Below are 22,309 nucleotides of genomic sequence, written 5' to 3'. Positions count from 1 at the left end.
TTAATATGGAACCATTGTATCACACAGATCGCTACTTACACAAAAACTCCAACCACCACCCCCGACAGAAAAGAGGAATAATCAAAACATTAATGGACCGTGCAAGACGGATCTGTGAACCACAGTTTCTCAAGGAAGAAACTAACCATCTAAATCACGCACTGCTAGCAAACGGCTACTCCAAGAATGAAATCAGAAGGGCCATTGAACCAAACAAAAATCAGAAAACTCAAGAAAAACAGTCTCCCATAGGAAAGGTTTTCTTGCCATTTATTAAAGGAGTCACTGATAGGATGGAGAAACTTTTGAAAAAACATAACCTACAAACAGTGTTTAAACCCACCAAGAAAATACAACAAATGCTACGATCAGCAAAAGACAAAAGAGACCCCCTCACCTCTGCAGGAGTATATCGTATACCTTGCAGCTGTGGAGAAGTTTACATCGGGACCACAAAACGCAGCATACAAACAAGGATAAAAGAACATGAAAGATACTGCAGACTTGGCCAACCTGAGAAATCAGCAGTGGCTGAACATGGACTGACACAAACAGGACACAGGGTCTTATTCCAAGACACTGAAAGACTGGACAATTCTACCAACTATTTTGTCAGATTGCACAGAGAAGCCATTGAAATTCATAAACATCAGCACAACTTTAACAGAAAAGAGGAGAGTTTAAGAATGAATAAGGCTTGGCTTCCTGCCCTGAAAAACCTCCAGACAAAGACAACATTCAACAATAGCCATACAGATTAGTTTTGGATTACACACATTAACAGATCACTTCAGGATACAATGGTTCCATATTAACATACCATACCCTCATTAGCACATTATCTTGATACTTACAGGACAATACTTTTGCAGGACAATACTCAGCTCAAACCCAACCCCTTTCTGACTATATATTACTCTTCCTACACCCTTGACACTGAGAGACACTGTCCTTCAGTGTTACTACTCTGAAGATGCCTGCCACAGTTGCTGGCGAAACATCAGGAAAGAAAATTCCAAGACCACGGTTACACAGCCCGGATAACCTACAAGAACCAATGATATAGCTCAGTTTCCCCTCCTCACTGCAGCCACCCAGCCTGCATAGCTTATTGTCCATACAGATCCCAGGTTATCAAAAGAGTCTGCTGGAAATAGGGGGATATGGAGAAAATCCATGCACGTAGTACGTGATTGGCTGGATATAACCCATTTTATCTTGGGTGTACAGAAGTGTACGGAGCCTACAATTCCTTGCCAAGTCCATTATAACCCAGGAGAAACTAACAGAGGGGAGCCAAGGGCCTCTAAATTAACCTGGGGCTTCTTACTTCAGCAACCAATTAACTACACAATCAAATTAACTACACAATGAATCAGATACTGGAATGAGTTACTGGATTAGTAGATCATGTTAGCAAACCCTGGTTTTGATGAAATGCTAGGTTACACTCAGCTAGAATCGTAAACAACACTTTGGGTTGATGTTTGGCTACAGTCAGAGACAAAGGTGAATCCCAGGAGATGGCGAAATGTTTAAGAACAATGCATCGAATGCATCTGCCAGAATGGAAGGAATTCAAGGCAGTATGTAAGGAAAACAATGTCCCCAAGAGCATTCTGCTAATCTGAAAGAGTATCAACCGCTAATGATTTTTCTCCCTGAACATTATGTTGAATGGCTCTTCTGGGAAAGGGAAGTTTTGCCCCACTCTTGATTCTTGTACAAACACGACATTCAAGGTTGGAGGTCTATGAGGCCTACCCGCAGGCTCTTTAGATGCTTTATCTGATATGTACTCTTGTTAATCGCAGGGTAGGGTTAGTGGCTCAGTCCCTCGCAGTCTTGCAAGGTGTGAACACTGCCGACTGTAAAGTTCTCATGGGATTTTCACAGCATGGTATCTAAACTCTAGCCTAAGTCAGTGGTTCCCAACCTTTTTTTGACCAGGGACCACTAGGACTTTTTTGTTCGGTGCAGGGACCCCAAGGTTCAAAATAAAAATTCCGAGAATTTGAAAATAAACTTTAATCATAACTGTTAGTTAAACATTAAACTTAGAATAATATTTGAATATATATATTTATAATAGAGAATTTTTAATTGAAAATATTAATTTACTATGGGTTTATAACTTTGTTTCATGGACCCCTGGTTTAGTTCTCATGGACCCCTGGGGGTCCATGGACCCCTGGTTGGGAACCAGTGGCCTAAGTGCATAATATGAACAACCTCTGGGAGGAATTTTTCCCCAACCAGCTTCCATTTAGGTCACAATTTAAAGATGAGCTGGTTAACCTTTAGTAAGCTGTCGCCAACCTATTTTGTATACGCACCACAGCAGTCAGAAGGGGCTGTTGAGTGGATATCCCCAGGGTAGCAACATGACGCAATTCTAGGAATTATTATGCCTCCTTTGCCATTACATCTAATGCAAGTTTTGCCACTTGTTTGCCCAGGAGCAGAATTTCACCCATACTACAATCAGAGGGAACAATGGTTGCTGAGAATGAATATTTGTTGGGAGGTTTTTTTCCAGTTTCATGTGATCACGTTCCTAGGCAGAGTTGCCAAGTGACCCCAGCAAGTGGCGAGTGGGATTGAAGAAGAAGAATAATTGGTTTTTATATGCTGACTTTCTCTACTGTTTAAGGACAATCAAAACAGCTTACAATCTCCTTCCCTTCCTCTCCCAAGAGACACCTTGCGAGGTAGGTGAGGCTGAGAGAGTTCGGAGAGAACTGTGACTAGCCCAAGGTCACCCAACTGGCTTTATGTGTAGGAATGGGGCATCAAACCCAGTTCCCAGATTAGAGTCTGCCACTCATGTGGAGGAGTGGGGAATCAAACCCAGTTCTCCAGATTAGAATCCGGCACTCCTAACCACTATACCACACTGGCTCAACATACCACTCTGGTTTGCCAGTAGCTGGGGAGGCCCAGGCCGATGACCTGGTGTCATCACTTCCCATGTGCACTGGAAGTGATGTCAGTGGATCACTGGGGATGCTCTGGTATTTGAGCAAAACATTATGGTTTGCATAAATACCACAATATTTGTGTCTATGTGCTGACATCTCTTCAGGGCACATGGGGAGTATTGCTGGTGCGTCAGGAGGCTTCTGGCCCTCCCCAGTTTTCATGCCATTTTTTCGCAAGCCCACCAGCTGACTGGTGACCGGAGATCCCCTGCCTCCAGTACGGGGTCTGGCAGCCCTATTCCTAGGTCACGTGTAGAATGCATTTTAAGCAACGGCAAATCTTGGGCTGCCTCTGTATGAACTGTGAAATGTCCCTCACCTTCAGTTTCTTCCCAAGTATGTCAAAGTAGCTTTAGCAGACGCCACTTTAAAAGGCACTCAATCTAACAAGTGGGTTGCCAATCCGCATTGTATGCCACCACCCCACTGCCCCGCCAAGCGCAAATACAATCTCTTCTTCTAAGCAAGCCATTTCCTGAACCTTGTATGAAAGATACTGTATTCGTTTAAACCATGCAAAAAGTTATAACGGGTTGGATCCAGTGCACGTTTTCTGCTTGTGCAGGAAGAAACACAGGAAAAATAATGCAGTAGCCACTTGTGTGAAGTTAAGCTTATCGCATTCCACTTGCGCAAGATGTTATATGAGAGAGGGCCTTTTCAGTGGTGGCACCGTGGTTATGGAACAACCTCCCCAGGGAGGTGAGCCTGTCCCCCTCACTTTCGATCTTTAGGAAGCAACTGAAGATGATTTTTACTTAAGACTGCATTTGATGAAGAAAAAGAGCTATTTTTTTTTTACCCTGCTTTTCTCTACTGTAAAGGAATCTCAAAGCGGCTTGCAATGCCTTCCCTTCTCCCCTCACAACAGGCACCCTGTGAGGTAGGTGGGGCTGAAAGAGCTCTACGAAAGCTGTGACTAGTCCAAGGTCACCCAGCAGGCTTCGTGTGGAGGAGTGGGGAAACCAATCCAATTCACCAGATCCGTGTCCACCACTGATGTGGAGAAGTGGGGAATCAGACCCGGCTCTCCAGATCAGAGTCCACTACTCTAAACCACCACACCAAGTTGGCTCCCTGTGACTAGCCCAACACTGACCCAGTCCTGGATGGGTCACCAAACCAAGTGAATGTGGACTTGTGGGGGTCATCATACCTAAAAGGATGGGAGCTGCTGCGCTACGCCACACCAGCTAGGAGATTTTATCACACTGGAAGAGGTCCGTGGTGCCGGCTGCAACCCAAACAAAGCTGTCGCACAAACACCCATTTTCAGCCGTGTATAAGAAAGCCAAGGGGATTCGCTAGAAATGTCTCGCAGCCTGGTCAGCTCTGCAGGGGGCGATTATCTTTCAAAAAGCAAAAACCAAAAACTGTGGGAGGGGGGTTAAGCCCTGAACCCCCCTCCCTGGGTGACCTACTGTGCCACACTCTATTGTTTTTAGCCATTTCTCCCATCTTGGCTTCAGCTCCAGAACTGAGCCCTGTCTTGGACGACACTGTTACTTAGTGGTTCACGTTTTACCACTGATTGTATTACACCCTGCCACCAAGTATTTTTTCCTTTAATGGTACAGCTCCTAGCCAATAGGCTGTGAGCTAACCACACTGAACTGCTAGGCAGAATTTTTTAAATTATTTCCTTCTATATAATTTAATCGTATATGTGTTCTTTAAATTCTTCTCATGTCTCTTAAAATTCAAATAAACCCAAAATAAATTTCACTACTGGAACTGTGATAGCTGGATCACAACCACCCAGCACAAATTGTAGCTTATTTGCCACAGGCATGTCTTTATCAGGAATTAATGGCTTAATCAGCTATGTTCTTAATTGCTTATATCTTCTACAATAAAATAAGACATGCTCCATGGTTTCGATAAAACCAGTTCCACGTCCACACAAACACTCAGAAGTAGAGCTTTTTTAGAATAACGCAAACTCAAAATGGCTGTGGGTAATACCCTAAATACCCTAAAAAGAAAGTGCTTCCGTAAACTGGGATGGTTAAGAATATACGGAGAACAAGAAGTTGAATATGTAAACCCCCTAAAAGGAGGAAAGCACACATGGAGAGCAGTGCTGTTTAGGTCCTACTGAAACAATCTTTTTTTAAACCAGAGAGCAGGCTCTAGAAAAAGACACTGTTGACAAAAGGGTATTTTTCAATCCCATCATCTAAAGTTTAGCATCTACATACCCAAACCAGGGATTAAGATATGAGTCCTCGGATAACAAATTTAGAAGGCTACCCTCAGGAAGAGCAAAGAGAAATTTTAATTGACAGATGAAGATTAAAGCCCATGCTTTTGCCTCTAGGGAACGAATCCCCAACTAGGCTCTAATAGCAATCTCAGCCACGCAATTAGAAGCACCCAGTAACTTTTTTTAGAAACCTATGCAAAATAACATCAAGATGCTCGCCTACTAAAGCGGCCAATAGAGGAACACCATAAAGAAGCCGGGTAACTATTTTTGCTTCAAAAAGCATTATAGAAGAAGGAATATATTGTCCGCCTCTAGAAAAGAAGAAACACTGAATCCCTCTAGACAATCTTAAGGCCTTTTCTTTCATAAGGCTTAGATGATTACTCCAAGTCAGGTCAGACTGAAATTTCATATCTAAATAGTTGCAGCTATTTGTTTGCTGCAATTTATTACCATTTAGTCGGCAAGCGTAGGTTGGGGGTTCTTAGTGAATACTACAATTTTAGACTTATCGTAGTTGATGGTTAAACCCTCGTTGCTACAATAATCTCCAAATGCTTTCAACAGATGACACAATACAACTGGGGAGTCAGGTATTAACAAGTTATTGTCACTGTACATAAGAGTTGAAATAGAGGTTATTATGCATGTGTTAGAAGGTAAGCAGGGGGAAATCCTAGGAGCTTGAGTCCTGGGCAAAGGCTCCTAGCCATGCTCACCCCATTGGCCGAAACCGGGCCGCGCTATTTGCCCTAAGCCAGCGCGGGCCATTGGGCATGGGGAGGTTGTTCCCCCCCTATCACGGATTGGGGGGGAGCGGCCACAGGCGGCCAGGGGGGGATATAAGCAGGACCATTCCCAATGTATCCCCAGTTCTGTTCTACCCTACAATAAACGATGGTTGCATTGAACTCCGTCTCCGACCTCTTGAATCCTGCCCACACAGACTTAACAGATGTGTTTGCTAGTACAGGTGCGTGTTGAGTTTGGCAGCCTAAGCTTGTCAGGGAGATCATTTATATAGCAATCAAAGAAGGAAGGCGCCAGAACGCATCCTTGCCTAACCCCTCTGTGCAATTTAAATGAATCAGACAACTGTCCCTGCTTGTTGATTCATCCTCGCGTTTCAAATGTTTCATATAACGAGCAAATGAGACAAAGTAGGCGAGCAATGATACCATTAACTGCTACGTTTCTGCTATAGTCTATTTCTTGGGACCGAGTCAAAGGCCATCTTTAAATCCATAAAGACAACATAGATTGATCCATTAGAGGGCGATGTATATTTTTTTAATAAGATGGGATAGTATAAAGAAATGGTCCAATGTAGAATAACTCTTGAAAGTCCACTTGTTCGGGAACCAGTATGGAATTTTCTGTCACCCAACTGGATAACCTATTTAACAAATAGGATGCATACAGCTTACCCACTACAGAAAGAAAATTGGGTGATAATTCCCTGGTTGAGACCTGTTGCCTTTCTTGTAGATTGGAACTATAATTGCCTGTTTCCAGTTCTCAGGAATTAAGCCCATCTCTTTTATTCTTGTAAAGGCCTCCTCTAGTATAGGGGCCCATCATTTCATCTTGTTGTGGGAAAGATCTGGAGGTCAAAAGAGGCCTTTCCTAATTTCAATTTATTGATCAGATTTGTACTGCAGTCACTTTGGGCCAAGATGGTAAATTTTGGATGTGAAATTGAGATAGAACAGTTATTGGGCATGATTGCACAAAAAGCTCAGAAAAGTATTGTACCCACTTTTGAGAAGTATTACAGTATTTTGTAAAATGTGTAATTATTATAAGCTGCCTTAGCAACCACGTTATGAGATGGCATGAACATAACATTGAAACAATAATAATAATACTGGAAATGACACCGTGTGGTGAGGTAAAGGAGGTGGCATGGATTGGCTCCCCTCAACCATGCACTTTGTTTTCATTAAAATAGAATGACCACCACAAGTGGACAAGGCGACACTCACATGTAGTTCTCCTCATGATGTCTTGTCTGGCCCTGAATTTAACTGAGTTAAGGTATATGTCCCAAACAACTAAAGCTCCTTTGGTTAGTTGACAACCCTGATACATTGAATGGCACTGATCTAGTAAAGGTGAGTTAACTTTCGATGGGAGAAGGTTAGGGTTAATCTAGATCAGAGGTTCCCAAACAGTGCTCCAAGGAGCACTTGGTGCTCCACGAAACATCTCCTAGTGCTTCATTAAGAGACTGGAAAGAAAAATACTACTGTCATTTGGTTTAGTATATAGATGCTAGGTGAAAATTAGTGCTCTGTAATGAATTTCTCTCCTGAAAAGTGCTTCATGACTCAAAAAGTTTGGGAATCTCTGGTCTAGATCAAATCAAGCCTCAACTCTCCCCAGAAGCTAAAATGACTGTTGTACTTTGGTCATGTTATGAGAAGACAAGAGTCACTGGAAAAGACAATAATGCTAAGGAAAGCTGAAAGCAGCAGGAAAAGAGGAAGACCCAACATGAGATGGACTGACTCAATCAACGAATCCATGGCCCTCAGTTTGCAAGATCCGAGCAAGGCTGTTAAGGACAGGATGTTTTGAAGGACATTCATTCAAAGGGTCATTATAAGGTAAAAAATGACCTGATTGTGCTTAACACAACGGTGTTCATTTGTAGTGTGTGTGTAAAGTGTTGTCAAGTTGCAGCCAACTTACGGTAAACCCCGCAGGGTTTGCAAGGCAAGAGACAAACAGAGGTGGTTTGCCATAGCCTGCCTCTGCATAGCAACCCTGGACTTGCTTGGTGGTCTCCCATCCATGTACTAACCTGGGTCTGATCCTGCTTATCTCCTGAGAGCTGATGAGATTGGGCCAGCCAAGACATCCAGGTCAGGGCTCATCAGTAATAGCAGAACAAAATTCGAGCCCAGAAGCACCAACACACGAACACATGAAGCTGCCGTCTACTAAATAAGACCCTTGGTCCATCGAAGTCAGTACTGTCTACTCAGGCCGGCAGCGGCTCTCCAGGGTCTCAGGCAGAGGTCTTTCATGTCACCTACTTGCCTAGTCCCTTTAACTGGAGATGCAGGGGATTGAACCTGGGACCTTCTGCATGCCAAGCAGAGGCTCTACCACTGAGCCAAAGCCCCTCCCATTTCTCATTTTGTTGGACCGGACTACTTTCTACTTTCCATGGGGTTCAGCTAACACAGACTTGCCAGGGCCAAACATATTCCAATGCATTATAAAATCACAACTAAAATGCATCCACTAGCAACCTTCATGCGGATGCCTCAGCTCTGCCCCTCCAACATTTTCAATTTCGTGTGCTATTATAGCTCATTTTTAAAAACTCCTATCACAGGAGTAATCACACACCATTAGCTCAAGCACCATCGAGGATAGATGCCAGTCCTTGTCCCATTTCTCATTAGTGGACGGTTTGGGGGCAGAATATTTTTGCATCTCTCTGACTGCGCCAGTTCCCAAAGGCAGAAGGAAGAGACGCCCGGCGCGTAGCAGGTCAAGCCGAGCCAGCAAAAACGCTCCGAATGCACCGAAAATGGCTCATAAATCCAGTTCCAGGGAGACAGGGCTCTGTGCACACAGCTATCTAGCCGAAAGCTTTATTGCTTCAGCGGTGACAGAGGAGAGGATCTTCAAATATCTGTATTGAATGGAAGGCTTGCTTAATAAACGCAAGACACCCTTGGCAACAGAGAGCCCATTTAAAAAAAAAAAACACACCCTGCAATAACCATGGAGAATCTTGCATGCTAAGCTCCCTCCTGTCCCCATCTCGAGCTATATAGAAATGGCAGAAGTTGGAATGTGGTGATATCATTGATACTGCACTTTAAATTTGCAAACTGCTTTTTATCATTGATACTACTCACAAATAGACCTGTGCTGTAATAAATAGACCTGTGCAGAGATTTTATCATTGATACTGCACTTTAAATTTGCAAAAAGCTTTTTATCGATGATATACTGAATCAGACCCTTGGCCCATCAAAGTCAGTATTGCCTGTTCAAACCAGGAGCAGCTCTCCAGGGTCTCAGGCAGAGGTCTTTCACATCACCTACTTGCCTGGTCCCTTTAACTGGAGATGCCAGGGATTGAACCTGGGACTTTCTGCATGCCAAGCAGATGCTCTACCAGGGAGCAATAGTCCCTCCCCTAAAAATTGTAAGGTCCTAAGACAGATCTTATAGGTGAATGGATTCCTGCCTAGTAGGGGGGCCCTGCAGAAAAGGCCGTGTGATATTTTCCCGTAAGCCTCATCTTCCAAACATTGAGCCGGGATAAGGGGAGGCTAAGCGTGATTCTTCAATAGATTTTAAATGTGTGAGCTCATGTTGGGAGAAGCATTCCCAGCGATATGCTGAGCCCTGGCAGTTTATCGTAGCCACTTTTTTTTAAAAGGCTAATACAGGTAATTTAGTATTGCTTGGACATGTGCTTACTGGGAGATGTTCCTGCACTTGCCTGGTCCCTTTAATTGGAGATGCCGGGTATTGAACCTGGGACTTTCTGCATGCCAAGCAGATGCTCTACCACTGAGCCACAGTCCCTCCTTGGAGGTCTCCCATCCAAATACTTGCCAGGATCGAGGCTGAGAATGTGACTGGCCCAAGGTCACCCAGCAAGTTTCCATGGAAGAGTAGGGATTCGAACCTGGGTTTCCCAGATCCTAGTTAAATGCCTTAACCACTACTTCACGCTGGGTCTCCAATACTGTTGTAAATGATTTAATATTTGCTTTTGCTTATGCTTTTGATTTTGAGTGTGGTTGGAGAGACTGAAGGAAGTCCTTATCTGGTCCCGTGAAAGTGTTTCGATTTAGTCGGATGCTGGCCATCGCTTTTTGTACGTCTCTTTGGGCAATTTTTGGAGAAGCAACCAAAACTTCTTATTTGTAAAGTTAATGGACTGGCACATTCGTTGGTTCCAGTGTCATTTTGCATTATTAGCTCCTTATAATGGGCATTGTTATGCTTTTATATGAACATATTACAAGTTCTGAGAACCCCCTTTTAAAGCGACGGCATCAATCCAGCGGAGGCCCTCCTTCAGACTCTGGACTGATTTCTTTTTGTAAAACAAACCTAACGATGTAAGTCAAGACTGTAAATATATTTTGAGTTCAAAAGTTGTGCGGTAGGGTACCTTCCCCCACCCTCTTCCACCTTGCTACACAGACGGATTTGTGTGAACGGAGAAGAGGCATGGAGCCAAAGCTAACCCATCAACGGCTTTTTCTGTAAATTAGGACGTGAGGATTTGTTTTCTCAAGTGCAGTAGCCGTCCTTCTACATCCATGCCAATTTTCCCTGTGCAAACATTTACAAATTCAGGACCAAAAAGAAAAAAGAAAACAGGAATTCATTTATCCAAGCCTGGCCCAAGAAGAAGAAGAATTAGGTTTTATATGCTGACTTTCTCTACCTTTTAAGGAGAATCAAAGTGGCTTATAATCACCTTCCCTTCATCTCCCCACAACAGACACCTTGTGAGGTAGATGGGGCGGAGGGAGTTCTGAGAGAACTGAGACTAGCCCAAGGTCACCCAGCAGACTTCATGTGGAGGAGTGAGGAATCAAACCTGGTTCTCCAGATTAGAGTCCACCGCTCTTAACCACTACACACTGACCTTTTGGTGCCTCAGGCAGGAAAATTAAACGGGACTCACCCCCTCACGTCACATGGGCTTATGACACACACACCCCCAAGAAGATCTTTTGCACAAGCTGCAGTAAAGGGGAGGAAGTATATCACACTTATTTCATCGAGGCTCAAGCAGGAGATTCCTATGAGGGACAGCCAGCATGGTATAGTTGTTAAGAGCAGTGGTTCGGAGCGTTGGATTCTGATCTGGAGAACAGGGTTTGATCCCCAACTCCTCCACGTGAGCAGCGGAGGCTAATCTGGTGAACCGGAATTTGTTTCCCCACTCCAACACACGAAGCCAGCTGGGTAATCTTGGGGGAGATACAGCTCTGTTAAGAGTTCTCTCAGCCCCACCTACCTCACAGGGTGCCTGTTGTGGGGAGGGGAAGGGAAGGTGATTGTAAGCCGGTTTGAGTCTCCCTTAAGTGGTAGAGAAAGTCGGCATATAAAAACCAACTCTTCGTCTTCTTCGTTGCATCTCTCAGATTAGATCTGTGATCCCTATCCTCTTGGCTTCAATGCCATTAAAACTACGCCCCCCCCCCCGACAGTCACTTTGTCTTGCCTAGTAATATGGCCTTCCTCAGTAATTTAAGACCTCCAAGGTGCAAGAACATCAGTGCCGGTAAAGAGAGCCTAATACTTCTACAATTGCACCTAGACTTGATTGCTGATGCACCGGCAAATATTCTGACTGCGCAGACAACGAAAAGCAATCCTTTTAACAGGCTGTTTTTCTGAGGCGAAGGCCAGTGCTGTGTTCGTTTGTCACGAGAGTGGACACTGTGGGTGTGCGCTGCTTCCAACCGTGACGATATCCTGTAATTATTTCACCTTAAATTACTGGGGAAGTTGAACAATCCGAAGCGGCCAACAACTTAACACCGAGGTTGGGAAATGGAAGGCTGCCAAAGCCCTCTGGGAAATGCTTCTCGCACAAAGCCATGCCGAAACGAAGACCTGCGTAAAAGCGTGGCCACGCCTTCTGCCAGCAGTGTGTAAAAAGGGATTCTTGGAAGGGCTCCTCCAACCATGACACAATTCCAATGGAGTGGAGTTTTGCACGCGGTGAAGGAGACGGCAAACGTCTGGTTTCTAGATTGCCACTTTTAATCCATGCCCACCTGTATATCTTGCACTGTATATGCACACCTAGCGGGAAAGGACGGATCAGCAAATTTTCCCCATGCACATCAAAGCATGAAAATTAAAGCATGCCAGTTCACATTCAGGTATTCTGAGAGGTGTCCTTCCAAGCAGGAAAGCCATCATGTGTGAAGCAGCAGTTAACTCCTTATCATGAAACACCCAATCAACGGCCTCCAGTTACTACAACTTAGAAAGTCCAGTTCCCAGTTCCAAATGACGGCTTAGAGGAGGCTACTCTGGATCAGGAACCACCGGCACATTTCAGAAATCCATTTTAATTCACACAATAACTTTTCCCAACTGGCTTCTCTCCTACACAAGACCTGGGCCTAGAATTGCAAGTTTTTCTCCTCTTTGATTTCCTGCTTTCCAATTGTAACTGCTCTCACACAGAATAAATGTAAGATTTGAGCACGCATAAGGTCCTAGGTGCCTTCTACAAAGAAAAGATAACAGGACTGGGGAAAGACCCCCAAGGGGCTGGAAAGCCACAGAAAGTCACATGAACACACAAAGCTGCCTTATACTGATCAGACCAATGGTTCATCAAGGTGAGTTATCATTTACGCAGACTGGCAGCGGCTCTCCGGGTCTCAGCCAGAGGTCTTTATCATTACCTGGTCTTGTCCATTAGAGTTGCTGGAGATCGAACCTGGGACCTTCTACATGCCAAGCAGATGCTCTACTACTGAGCTATGGCCCCGTTTCAATAGAAGAGAACAAAAAATATTAAGCTGGATGGGCAATGGTCTGATGCACTACGAGATCTCCTATGTCCCTTCTACCCTCCACTGATAACTACACAACAGCCTTGATGTGCACACGTTTATTGTGTTTCAATTATCAAGAGGACTGAGGAGCAGAACCTCTTTTTGCATCAATGCTTTTTGACTTCAGCGCCACAAAACTCTCAACACCTGACCTGCTGACCGACCTGATTCTTGATTAGCACTGGGAACAGATTAAGCTTGCACCTTCTATAAGGGCTTAACTGTGGGCACTGCTCCGTCCCTGAATGACAGTCACCTTCCGAATTCTGAGGGATTACTCTTAACAAACTAGACTGAAAGCTGATTATCAGAAATCCCCAGCCACTCCACTCTCTTAACAAAAGGCATGCTCCCCTCCCCTTCACAAAAGACAGCACACTTTTGCCTTCCTATCTTCTAATTTCTTCCTTTAAAAGGTAAGGTAAAGGTCCCCCTGTGCAAGCACCGGGTCATTCCTGACCCATGGGGTGATGTCACATCCCGACGTTTACTAGGCAGACTCTGTTTATGAGGTGGTTTGCTAGTGCCTTCCCCAGTCATCTACACTTTACCCCAGCAAGCTGGGTACTCATTTTTACCGACCTCGGAAGGATGGAAGGCTGAGTCAACCTTGAGCCGGCTACCTGAAACCAACGTCCGTCGGGATCAAACTCCAGTCGTCAGCAGAGCTTGGACTGCAGGACTGCAGCTTATCACTCTGCGCCACAGGGCTCTTCGAAATTTCTTTCTTACTATAACGAAATCTCAATGAAGAACCAATTCAAACAGCTGCTTTGGGAGTTCTTTATGCAACTGTGCTTTTCTTCGAACCAAATCGATGTACAGGTGGCAGACTCAACATGTGCACAGACCTGGCGAGAGTGTGACCTTCATGGCAAAACTCAGACGGTGATTTGCAGGTGTGTGACTGATTTTTTTGTTTGGGGCAAACCATTGCTTTGGTGCGGGTGCCTTCAGTCGGAACAGGAAAACACGGCCTCAATTCAGAAGGTGCAAACAAGCCTGTTTGTGATGCGCACAGATGTGGGCTTGTTTGTCGCCCTTGCGTGTTCCTGCCCTCCCCTCCTTGTACATGGAGTGGGATTGACAATTCCCGTTTTAGATGGATGCCCCTATTTTTAGGACGCCTGATTCTCAAAAGCAATTTTATGTGGCTACTGATGCTTCAGGAGCCCCATGGCACAGAGTGGTAAGCTGCAGTACTGCAGTCCAAGCTCTGCTCACGACCTGAGATCCCAACGGAAGTCAGTTTCAGGTAGCCGGCTCAAGGTTGACTCAGCCTTCCATCCTTCCTAGGTCAGTAAAATGAGGACCCAGCTTGCTGGGGGTAAAGGGAAGATGACCGGGGAAGGCAATGGCAAACCACCTCGTAAACAAAGTCTGCCTAGGAAACGCTGGGATGTGACGTCACCCCATGGGTCAGGAATGACCCGGTGCTTGCACAGGGGACCTTTACCTTTTTTACTGATGCTTCAGATGTATGTTTGGGGGCTGTGCTGTCACAGGATTATAAGGGAAGTCAAACATCCAGTAGTATACATTTAAGTAGCATGATTTAATCAGAGTGGGATGCTTGAACGTAGGATCCTGGACAAATCAGAGAAACGAGCTCCAAGTTTTCAAGGACATTCTGCTTTTGGAGCTCAATCAAACTGGGGAGCCTTCAACTCCTCTCCATGTGTGAGAAAAGGTGAGAGGAATGAGGGGACAGCACATGAATTTGGCAAACATGTGGTCATGCCATCATCAACAAAACCTAATTTTAAACTGGATTTTTTTGTGATGTTTGAATGCAGCCAGTGTGCGCATGCAGTGAAATATGCACACCGAAATGTTGTGCATTAACCTAAATGTATTTCACATGGTTTTTTCCTGCATGGAAGTGCTTTACGTGTAGGAGAAGCACTTATCCTTATTTGGATACCTGTAGGGTGCATAAGTGAGAGGGAAGGGCTGAGAAGGTGTCATGTGCGGGGTGAAGCGGGGCTGTGTTTGCAAAGGGAAGTGTGCATCGGGGGCAGCGCATAAGGAGACACTTGGACATTCTGGTCAATTTGAGCTGGTGAGTGCTGCCTTTGACATTATTAAACCCAATATTTTGATAATCTGCCACTCCAAAGAGGCATATACATTCTGGCCTCCTTCAAACTTGCCCTCTACCATTAACATATACTTGTCATTATAGTATCGATGGTTAAGAGAACAGAGGCTTATTTAAGAAAAACAAAAACAAATTATCATTCAGGATAGGCAACTGAAGGCATATTTGTAGAGGGGTCATTCGCATGCAGCCACATCTGTTGAGTTAGTTTGTAGCCGTGCCGAACGATTCAGCGAGTTATCTGTTTTCATCATTAGAACATGCGTGCCCTCTGAAATGCCCCTTCAGATGCGCATGCTTGTGCAAAGAGCTACTCCGCCAGGCCAAGGACCACCATTCAAAACAAGATGGCACAGACCCACCCATGGGGAATTTCAACCGACTACGCCGACAAGTTATAATAGTGTTACATGCAAAAAAATAATAGTGATGGGGGTGAAAAGGTTGCACTCCAAAGTACCAGGCAACAAGGGAACTTGGACTAGATGCCTTTCTCTCACTCTCCCACATGCAATGCCTTACCTGCTGTCTTTGGTAAGCGGAGAATGTCCTCTCGAGATCTTCGAGGTCCAGCACTTTGAACACTTTCGCGTCGTCTATGTCTGTCCACACAGTGCCTTCGAGCTTGTTCTGGGCAGGGAGTGGCGGGGTGAGAGGTACGAGGAAAAGAGAAGCACAGGAGAGAAATATCTCTTATTTCATGTGCCACGTTTTTGTAACACTTAACAGAAAATTATCTAACTAGTTAATCTACAGGACTGCCTTTCTGCCAGTCAACCTCCCTGGCAAGTCAACCCGTTGTTGTTTTTCTCTGAAAAAAGATACCAGAAAGTAATGACACATTGACATACACACACTGCTCCATTTGCAGGCATGTGAAATAACTTCCAAACACCTTCCCGAGTGACACGGAGATGCTCAGGAGAAAGGCGGGCATATAAATATTTTCAATAAATAAATAAATAAAATGTATATGAACTACCACTAGTGGAGTGAAGTAGGACTTCCTGCCCCTCCGACCCACTGAATGCCCCCCCCCCCCCGGAAGTTTGCTTTTCGGGGTCAAGGGACCAACAGGAGGAGGAGAAAGAGGGGGAGGAGGAAGAGGAATTCATTTTTATATGCCGATTTTCTCTACCACTTAAGGAAGAATCAAACTGCCTTACAATCGCCTTCCCCTGCCCTCCCCACAACAGACACCTTGTGAGGTAGGTGGGGCTGAGAAAGTGTGACTGGCCAAGGTCATCCAGCTGGCTTCATGTGTAGGAGTGGGGAAACGAATCCAATTCACCAGATTATTGTCCACCACTGATGTGGAGGAGTGGGGAATCAAACCTGGTTCTCCGGATCAGACTCCACCGCTCCAAACCACCGCTCTTAACCACTACACCATGATGGCACAGTGAGCATCACCAGTAGGAAACGTGGAAAATCTACACCCCCTTCTCTGCTAATGGAAATGCTGCTTCACTGGCACCTTTGGATATATGGGCCAGCAATACTCGTTCTGTGCTTGTGAAGATTTACTTACTTCATTTATACCCTGTCCTTCTCCCTAATGAGGATCCAAAGTGGCTCATATCATTATCCTGTCATTTTATCTTCACAACAACCCTGTGTGGGAGATTAAGCTAAGCGTGTGTGACTGGCCCAAGGTCACCCACCAAGCTTCCATGGTGGGGATTCAAACCTGGGTCTCCCAAATCCTAGCTTGACACTCCAACCACTACACCTCGCCGGTTCTCCAACCATTTGGCTCTCCGTCCTCCCAAACCTGCCTTGTGTAGCAGTCTTTCCATCTGGTGATGGTGAAACCATGATATAAGCTATCTAAGAATAAGTGCCTGATTTCCCTTTCCCCTGTCTGTTGTATCATATTGGAGGTGTTCATTTTGAACTGTAAACTGCCTCAAACAGTATGCAAAAAAAGACAAATGAATACTTCTGAATTCAGAACTGGCAGATTTTTTTGTTGGGTTTGCAAAGATTTTTGGAAGAGGGATTCCATGGTAATGGGATTTCACAGCAGTCACAAAGATTGGAAAAGTTATCAAGGTTATGATTACCATGGAGTTCCAAGAGTACCGGCTGGGAAGGGGCTGTGTCTCAGTGGAAGAGCCTCTGCTTGGCACGCAGAAGGTCCCAGGTTCAATCCCCGGCATCTCCAGTTAAAAAGGATCAGGTAGGAGGTGATGGGAAAGACTGACCTTGGTAGGCCAATAGTCTGACTCAGTATAAGGGCCGCTTCCTATGCTCATATTTATTAGGGAGAGGCTGTGTCTCAGAGGTAGCGCATCTGCTCTGCATGCAGGTTCAATCCCCAGCATCTCCAGTAAGAAGGACCAGCCATAGATGATGTGAAAGACCTCTGGCCTGAGACGCTGGAGAGCTGCTGCCAGTCTGAATAGACAATATTAACCTTGATGGACCAATGCTCTGATTCAGTACAAGGCAGCTTCACATGTGTTCCTGTTTATGTGTGTCTCCTGAGGAGTAAAACCACAGTTTTACTGTGCAGCAGAGCACTGCAGAAATCAGTTGCTGGTAAGAAGGCGAATGAGAATGGACTCCTCACCTCTGGCAGCTTAGACCAGTTGAAGGACTTGAGAGCATTCGTGGGCTGTGGGATGTTTTTCCTTTTCAGCGCCGATCCCAGAGGTGCACCTGGAGGGGGAGTGATGCCACCTAGAGGAGGGGGTCCCGGTGGAGGAGGCGGACCCCCAGGAGGTGGTGGTGGAGGAGGCGGTGGTGGGAGAATTCCGCCAGGTGGCGGCGGCGGAGGGATTGGGAGGAGAGATCCCATAGAAGAGGTTGGTAAGGGGCCCCCAGGGGCCCCAGGCGGTAGAGGGGGCCCTCCTGGCACTGATGCACATATCGCTCGCTGAAAGAAAAAGAATAAACAGTTACAGCATTAGCCACAGGCAAGATGAAAGCATTTACGGGTCATGTAAATGTTTTTAGTGGTTTGGGAACCAATGATGAATCACACCATTTACAACTTTAGACAGAGTCATCTCCCTAGATTTAACAGCCATTGGCTATCAATCTATCATTTCACACTTTAAAAAAAAAGGGGGGGGGATGAAAATTAATTTTTTCTTGACACTATAAAGAAAAAAGTTGCCACATCTCTAGTGCAATTCACAGATCTACTTGACAGCAGATAACGCAGTATCCGTTTCTCAGAAAGTGTAATTAGCTGTAATGTAATATATTTATTTCGTGCAGTGTTATTTTGTGAACATGTTAAAACAATGTGGGCTAGGGAGTCTACTTGATCCGGACAAAATGGGCATTTGAGTTCTTCTGCGATGATTTTATTGTATCTCCCTTGCATTTCGGCTGAGTCTAAGGCATCACACCTTGCCAATAGGAAAGCTTGACTTTAGACAGGCTCACGGAGGATAGTATATCAGTGAGTACTAGCCATAAGGACTAAAGGGAACCTCCACGTCCAGAATACCCAGTCCCAGGAGGCAAGATCAGGGGAAAGCCTCGGCCTCTATGCCGTTGTTGGACCTCCAGAAGAACTGGTTGGCCACAGGATGCTGGACTAGATGGACCACTGGTCTGATACCACAGGGCTCTTCTAATTAAGGCCTTGGCCTCTATGCCCTGTTGCTGGCCCTCCAGAGGAACTGGACAGCCACTGTGTGAGATGGGATGCTGGACGAGATGGACCACTGGTCTGATCCAGCAGGGCTCATCTGAGGTTCTAATGAAGGCCTCGGCCTCTGTGCCCTGTTGCTGGCCCTCCAGAGGAACTGGTTGGCCCCTGTGTGAGACAGGATGCTGGACGAGATGGACCACTGGTCTGATCCAGCAGGGCTCTTCTGATGTTCTAATGAAGGCCCCTGGCCCTTGTGCCCTGTTGTTGGCCCTCAAGAGGAACTGGTTGGCCACTGTGTGAGACGGGATACTGGACGAGATGGACCACTGACCTTACTCAACAATGGGTAACTCTAGGAATTGCCAGAAACTCTTTGGCAGCAACAGAAGCTATCAGCAACCCTATGCCTTTAGGCAATCCCTCCTCTCCAGAATGTGAAAAATCTTCTATTCTGCTGGCTCAACCCAACTGCATAACTTCGCATGCAGCCCGTGAAAGAGGAGAGCTGGTCGCCTGGCCTCACCCTGCTGAGTTCGTGGATCTGTGCCGTGAGGTCCACCACTTGCTGCTTGACTTGCTTGTGCTCCGCCAACTCTTTCTCCAGTTTCTCCTTCATCTTATTCAAGGTCTGCATCATCTCTTCTTTCTCCTGGGTCTTGGCATCGCACTCACGCTCTTTCTTTTCCAACTTTTGCTGGAGCTCATGATGTTCTTTTTTTGAAAGAAGAAGAGGCAAACTTAAAAGCAGCTGTTATTGGTCCCCATGGGTCAAGAAGTGATCGACATGATGGCACAGGGAATCGTCCCCACATGAAGCACTGTGCCTCAAAGGCCTCTGGAGCGCCCTTTGGGAACAGGGACTACATCAAAACTCGTTTTGGGCCATTCTGCTCAGCAGGTAACATTCTCGATCGGATGGGCCCCACATTCAGACTAGATAGACTAGATGACCCTGGTGGTCCCTTCCAACTCTAAGATTCTATGATTCAGTGTCAGGTGGGTAGCCATGTTTATCTATGACAAAAACCAAGATTCTAGTCCAGTGGCACCTTTAACACTGATGATATTTCTAGGGAATAAGCTTTTGTGAGTCAAAGCTCCCATCATCGGATACTTGATGAAGAAGAGAGGAAAAAGAAGAGCTGGTTTTTATACCCTGATTTTCTCTAAGGAGTCTCAAAGCGGCTTACAATCGCTTTCCTTTTCCCACCCCACAACAGACACCTTGTGAGGTAGGTGGGGCTGAGAGAGACCTGAGAGACCGGTGACTAGCCCAAGGTCACCCAGCTGGCTTCATGTGGAGGGGTGGGGAAACTCCTACACCAGACTAGAATCCGCCGCTCAAGTGGAGGAGTGGGGAATCAAACCCGGTTCTCCAGATTAGAGTCCACCACTCTTAACCACTACACCACGCTTGGAGTATCTGACGAAGGGGACCCTTGGAATCTTGTTGGTCTTTAAAGTACTACTGGACTTGAATCTTAGCATTAAAAGAAAATACACAACATAAATATACCAGAACAGTCTTCTTAATGGGCTTATGCCAATCAAGTTTGGGGGAAGGTGCAGAGAAAGGTTCAGTTATTCCACACAGGAGGTGGAGTGTGGGTAGTGTACACACACGAGGTGGAACTTCCCTCAGCAGAAGTTTAACCCGAGACCGGAAAAGCGCCTGCTGAGGACCTTTTTCCCCTTAGAAATGTGGGGATTCGTGCCTTATCGAATGAGACTTCAATTTTGTGGTCTTGGCAGAACAATATAACTTAAGGGGGAGGTCAGTGTTTTTTGAAAAAAGCAAAAAACTTTCGGACAGGTAAAACAAAAGGGGGAAAAAAGACATTGGATCCTATGAATGAGTTTCGCGCACAACAGATACTCTCTATCGTGAAGCGTGCTTCCTATTTTTAGCAAGGTCCTCCTGAAAACCACTGATCTTGTGAAAAGCACCAGAGGAAGCGTGCTCTGGGGAAGAGACTATGTAGCAAGTGCAGAATTTGTTCACAGGATCCAAACTACACTTTGCTTCCTCTACAGTGCATTTAGAGGATATAATCCGGCAGCATACTTTGTCAGCCCATGCTTATCTACAGTCCTCGGTGGATAAGGAAATACAAATAAACCTATGCAGAAATATCCAGCATTCGATTTATTAATGTGAGCGAGACACAGACATAGCTTGGCATCCTCTGGTTCTTGCTGCCTCCTAGGAAATGAGAATCACAGAGTCGGAAGGTGCCATACCGGCTATCTAGTCCAACCCCTAGCTCAATGCAGGATCAGCCTAAAGCATCTCTGACAAGTGTAACCAAAGTCACATTACTGGTCCATCTACCTGGTACAGGCTGAGTTCCCCTTATCCAAAATAATCCAAAATCCAAAACTTTTTGAGCGCTGACATGATGCCACCTGATCTCATGTGATGGGTCGCAGTCAAAATACAGGCGCACAACTGACAGTTTATTCAGCGTCCCCAAGGAAAAATTATTTATCGGTAGCATATAAATTCAGGGACAGGAATGATGGTGATGCCATACACCCACAGATTGCCCACATGGATGGCTGAGATAGTGACACGTTCGCTTTTTAATGGTTCCATGTACACAAGCTTTGTTTCACGCACAAAATTATTAAAGGTATTTTATAAAATTACCTTCAAGGTACGTGTATAAGGTATATATAAAACATCAATGAATTTTGTGCTTAGACTTGGGTCCCATCCCCAAGATATCTCATTATGTATATGAAGTATTCCAAAATCCGAAAAAATCCGAAATCTAAAACACTTCTGGTCCCACGCATTTCAGATAAGGGATACTCAACCTGTACCCTGATTGGCACCCGGCAGAGATCTGCTACCAACCTACTCTCCAAGACCCTTTTACTCTGTAATCTTAAGGAAGCAAAACATTTTCCCTGCCATTGACCCAATTGATCAGGACCCTACGGGATCTTCAGGAATTCCACAGGGCCTGCAAAATGGAACTATTCCTCCAGGCTTATGGTTGAGGCCAACGACGGTTCTCGTTATAAATACTGGCCTCCCTAATCCTTCCCCCTCCCCCTCTGCTGAGCACCACCCCCCACTTATACGATCTTGGGGGTGGTCAGATCCATCTGCCCAGCTGCAAACGGCTATTTTTTTAAAATTATTTTAGTGCCATTGGGGCATTATTGTCTTATTGGTTAGACTGGTCTGGGCTATTCTAAATTGTGTTTTAAATTGTATTTTAAATGTTTTATTGTTTTTATTATATTTTGGATTGTGTAAGCTGCTTTGAGCCCGGCCTTAGGGTTGGGGAGGGCAGGGTAAAAATGCAATATAATAAATAAATAAATAAATAAATTTGGCCCTTCAGCTATTTGCTGCGCTTTACAACGACCAGGTTACTATTGTTACACTTCATCTGCTCTCTTGCGCCCCTCCCTTTCTTAAGCCAAAATATATATTTTTATAGATGTCGTTCACCTTTTCGCATTTTTTCTGCCTGCTCCTTCCACTGTTTGACTTCATTTTCATTAACCAACCTGCAAAAGAAAGGTGAGTGATTTCTCCAGAATCAAACGAAAGCGCTACATGCATAGCAAGCACAAGACCTAGGATTAAGCAAAACCTGGAAGATGGCTTCCATGTTTTATTTAAAACATTTATTCGCTGTCTTTCTTCCTTGCGGAGCTAAAGGCGGCTTACGTAGATAAAAAACATGCCAAGTAAAACACACTAAAAACATAAAACCAAACTTTAAAATTACTGCTTCTTTCATTTCCCTTCCACAAATGCATTATATATAATGGCCACATTTTGTTTATCCATAGCTACCCTGAAAGCTATTCGTTGGT

The 22,309-nt window shown here is 45.1% G+C and overlaps 1 protein-coding gene across 2 annotated transcripts in view; it reads right to left on the bottom strand.

Annotated features, from left to right (window-relative positions):
* DAAM1 (dishevelled associated activator of morphogenesis 1) overlaps positions 1 to 22,309 on the bottom strand; it is a 127,012-nt gene that overhangs the window by 24,914 nt on the left and 79,789 nt on the right. For both annotated transcript variants that reach the window (XM_056851524.1, XM_056851525.1), the window contains exons 11-14: positions 21,939 to 21,997; positions 18,996 to 19,183; positions 17,438 to 17,743; positions 15,385 to 15,492 (exon numbers count right to left, since the gene is read on the bottom strand). In XM_056851524.1, the coding sequence (XP_056707502.1) occupies positions 15,385 to 15,492; positions 17,438 to 17,743; positions 18,996 to 19,183; positions 21,939 to 21,997 (661 nt within the window). The remainder of the gene's footprint in view (positions 1 to 15,384; positions 15,493 to 17,437; positions 17,744 to 18,995; positions 19,184 to 21,938; positions 21,998 to 22,309) is intronic.

Source organism: Euleptes europaea, chromosome 6 (assembly GCF_029931775.1).
Source record: "Euleptes europaea isolate rEulEur1 chromosome 6, rEulEur1.hap1, whole genome shotgun sequence".
Taxonomy (NCBI): domain Eukaryota; kingdom Metazoa; phylum Chordata; class Lepidosauria; order Squamata; family Sphaerodactylidae; genus Euleptes; species Euleptes europaea.
This window is presented reverse-complemented; position numbering and strand designations above follow the sequence as displayed.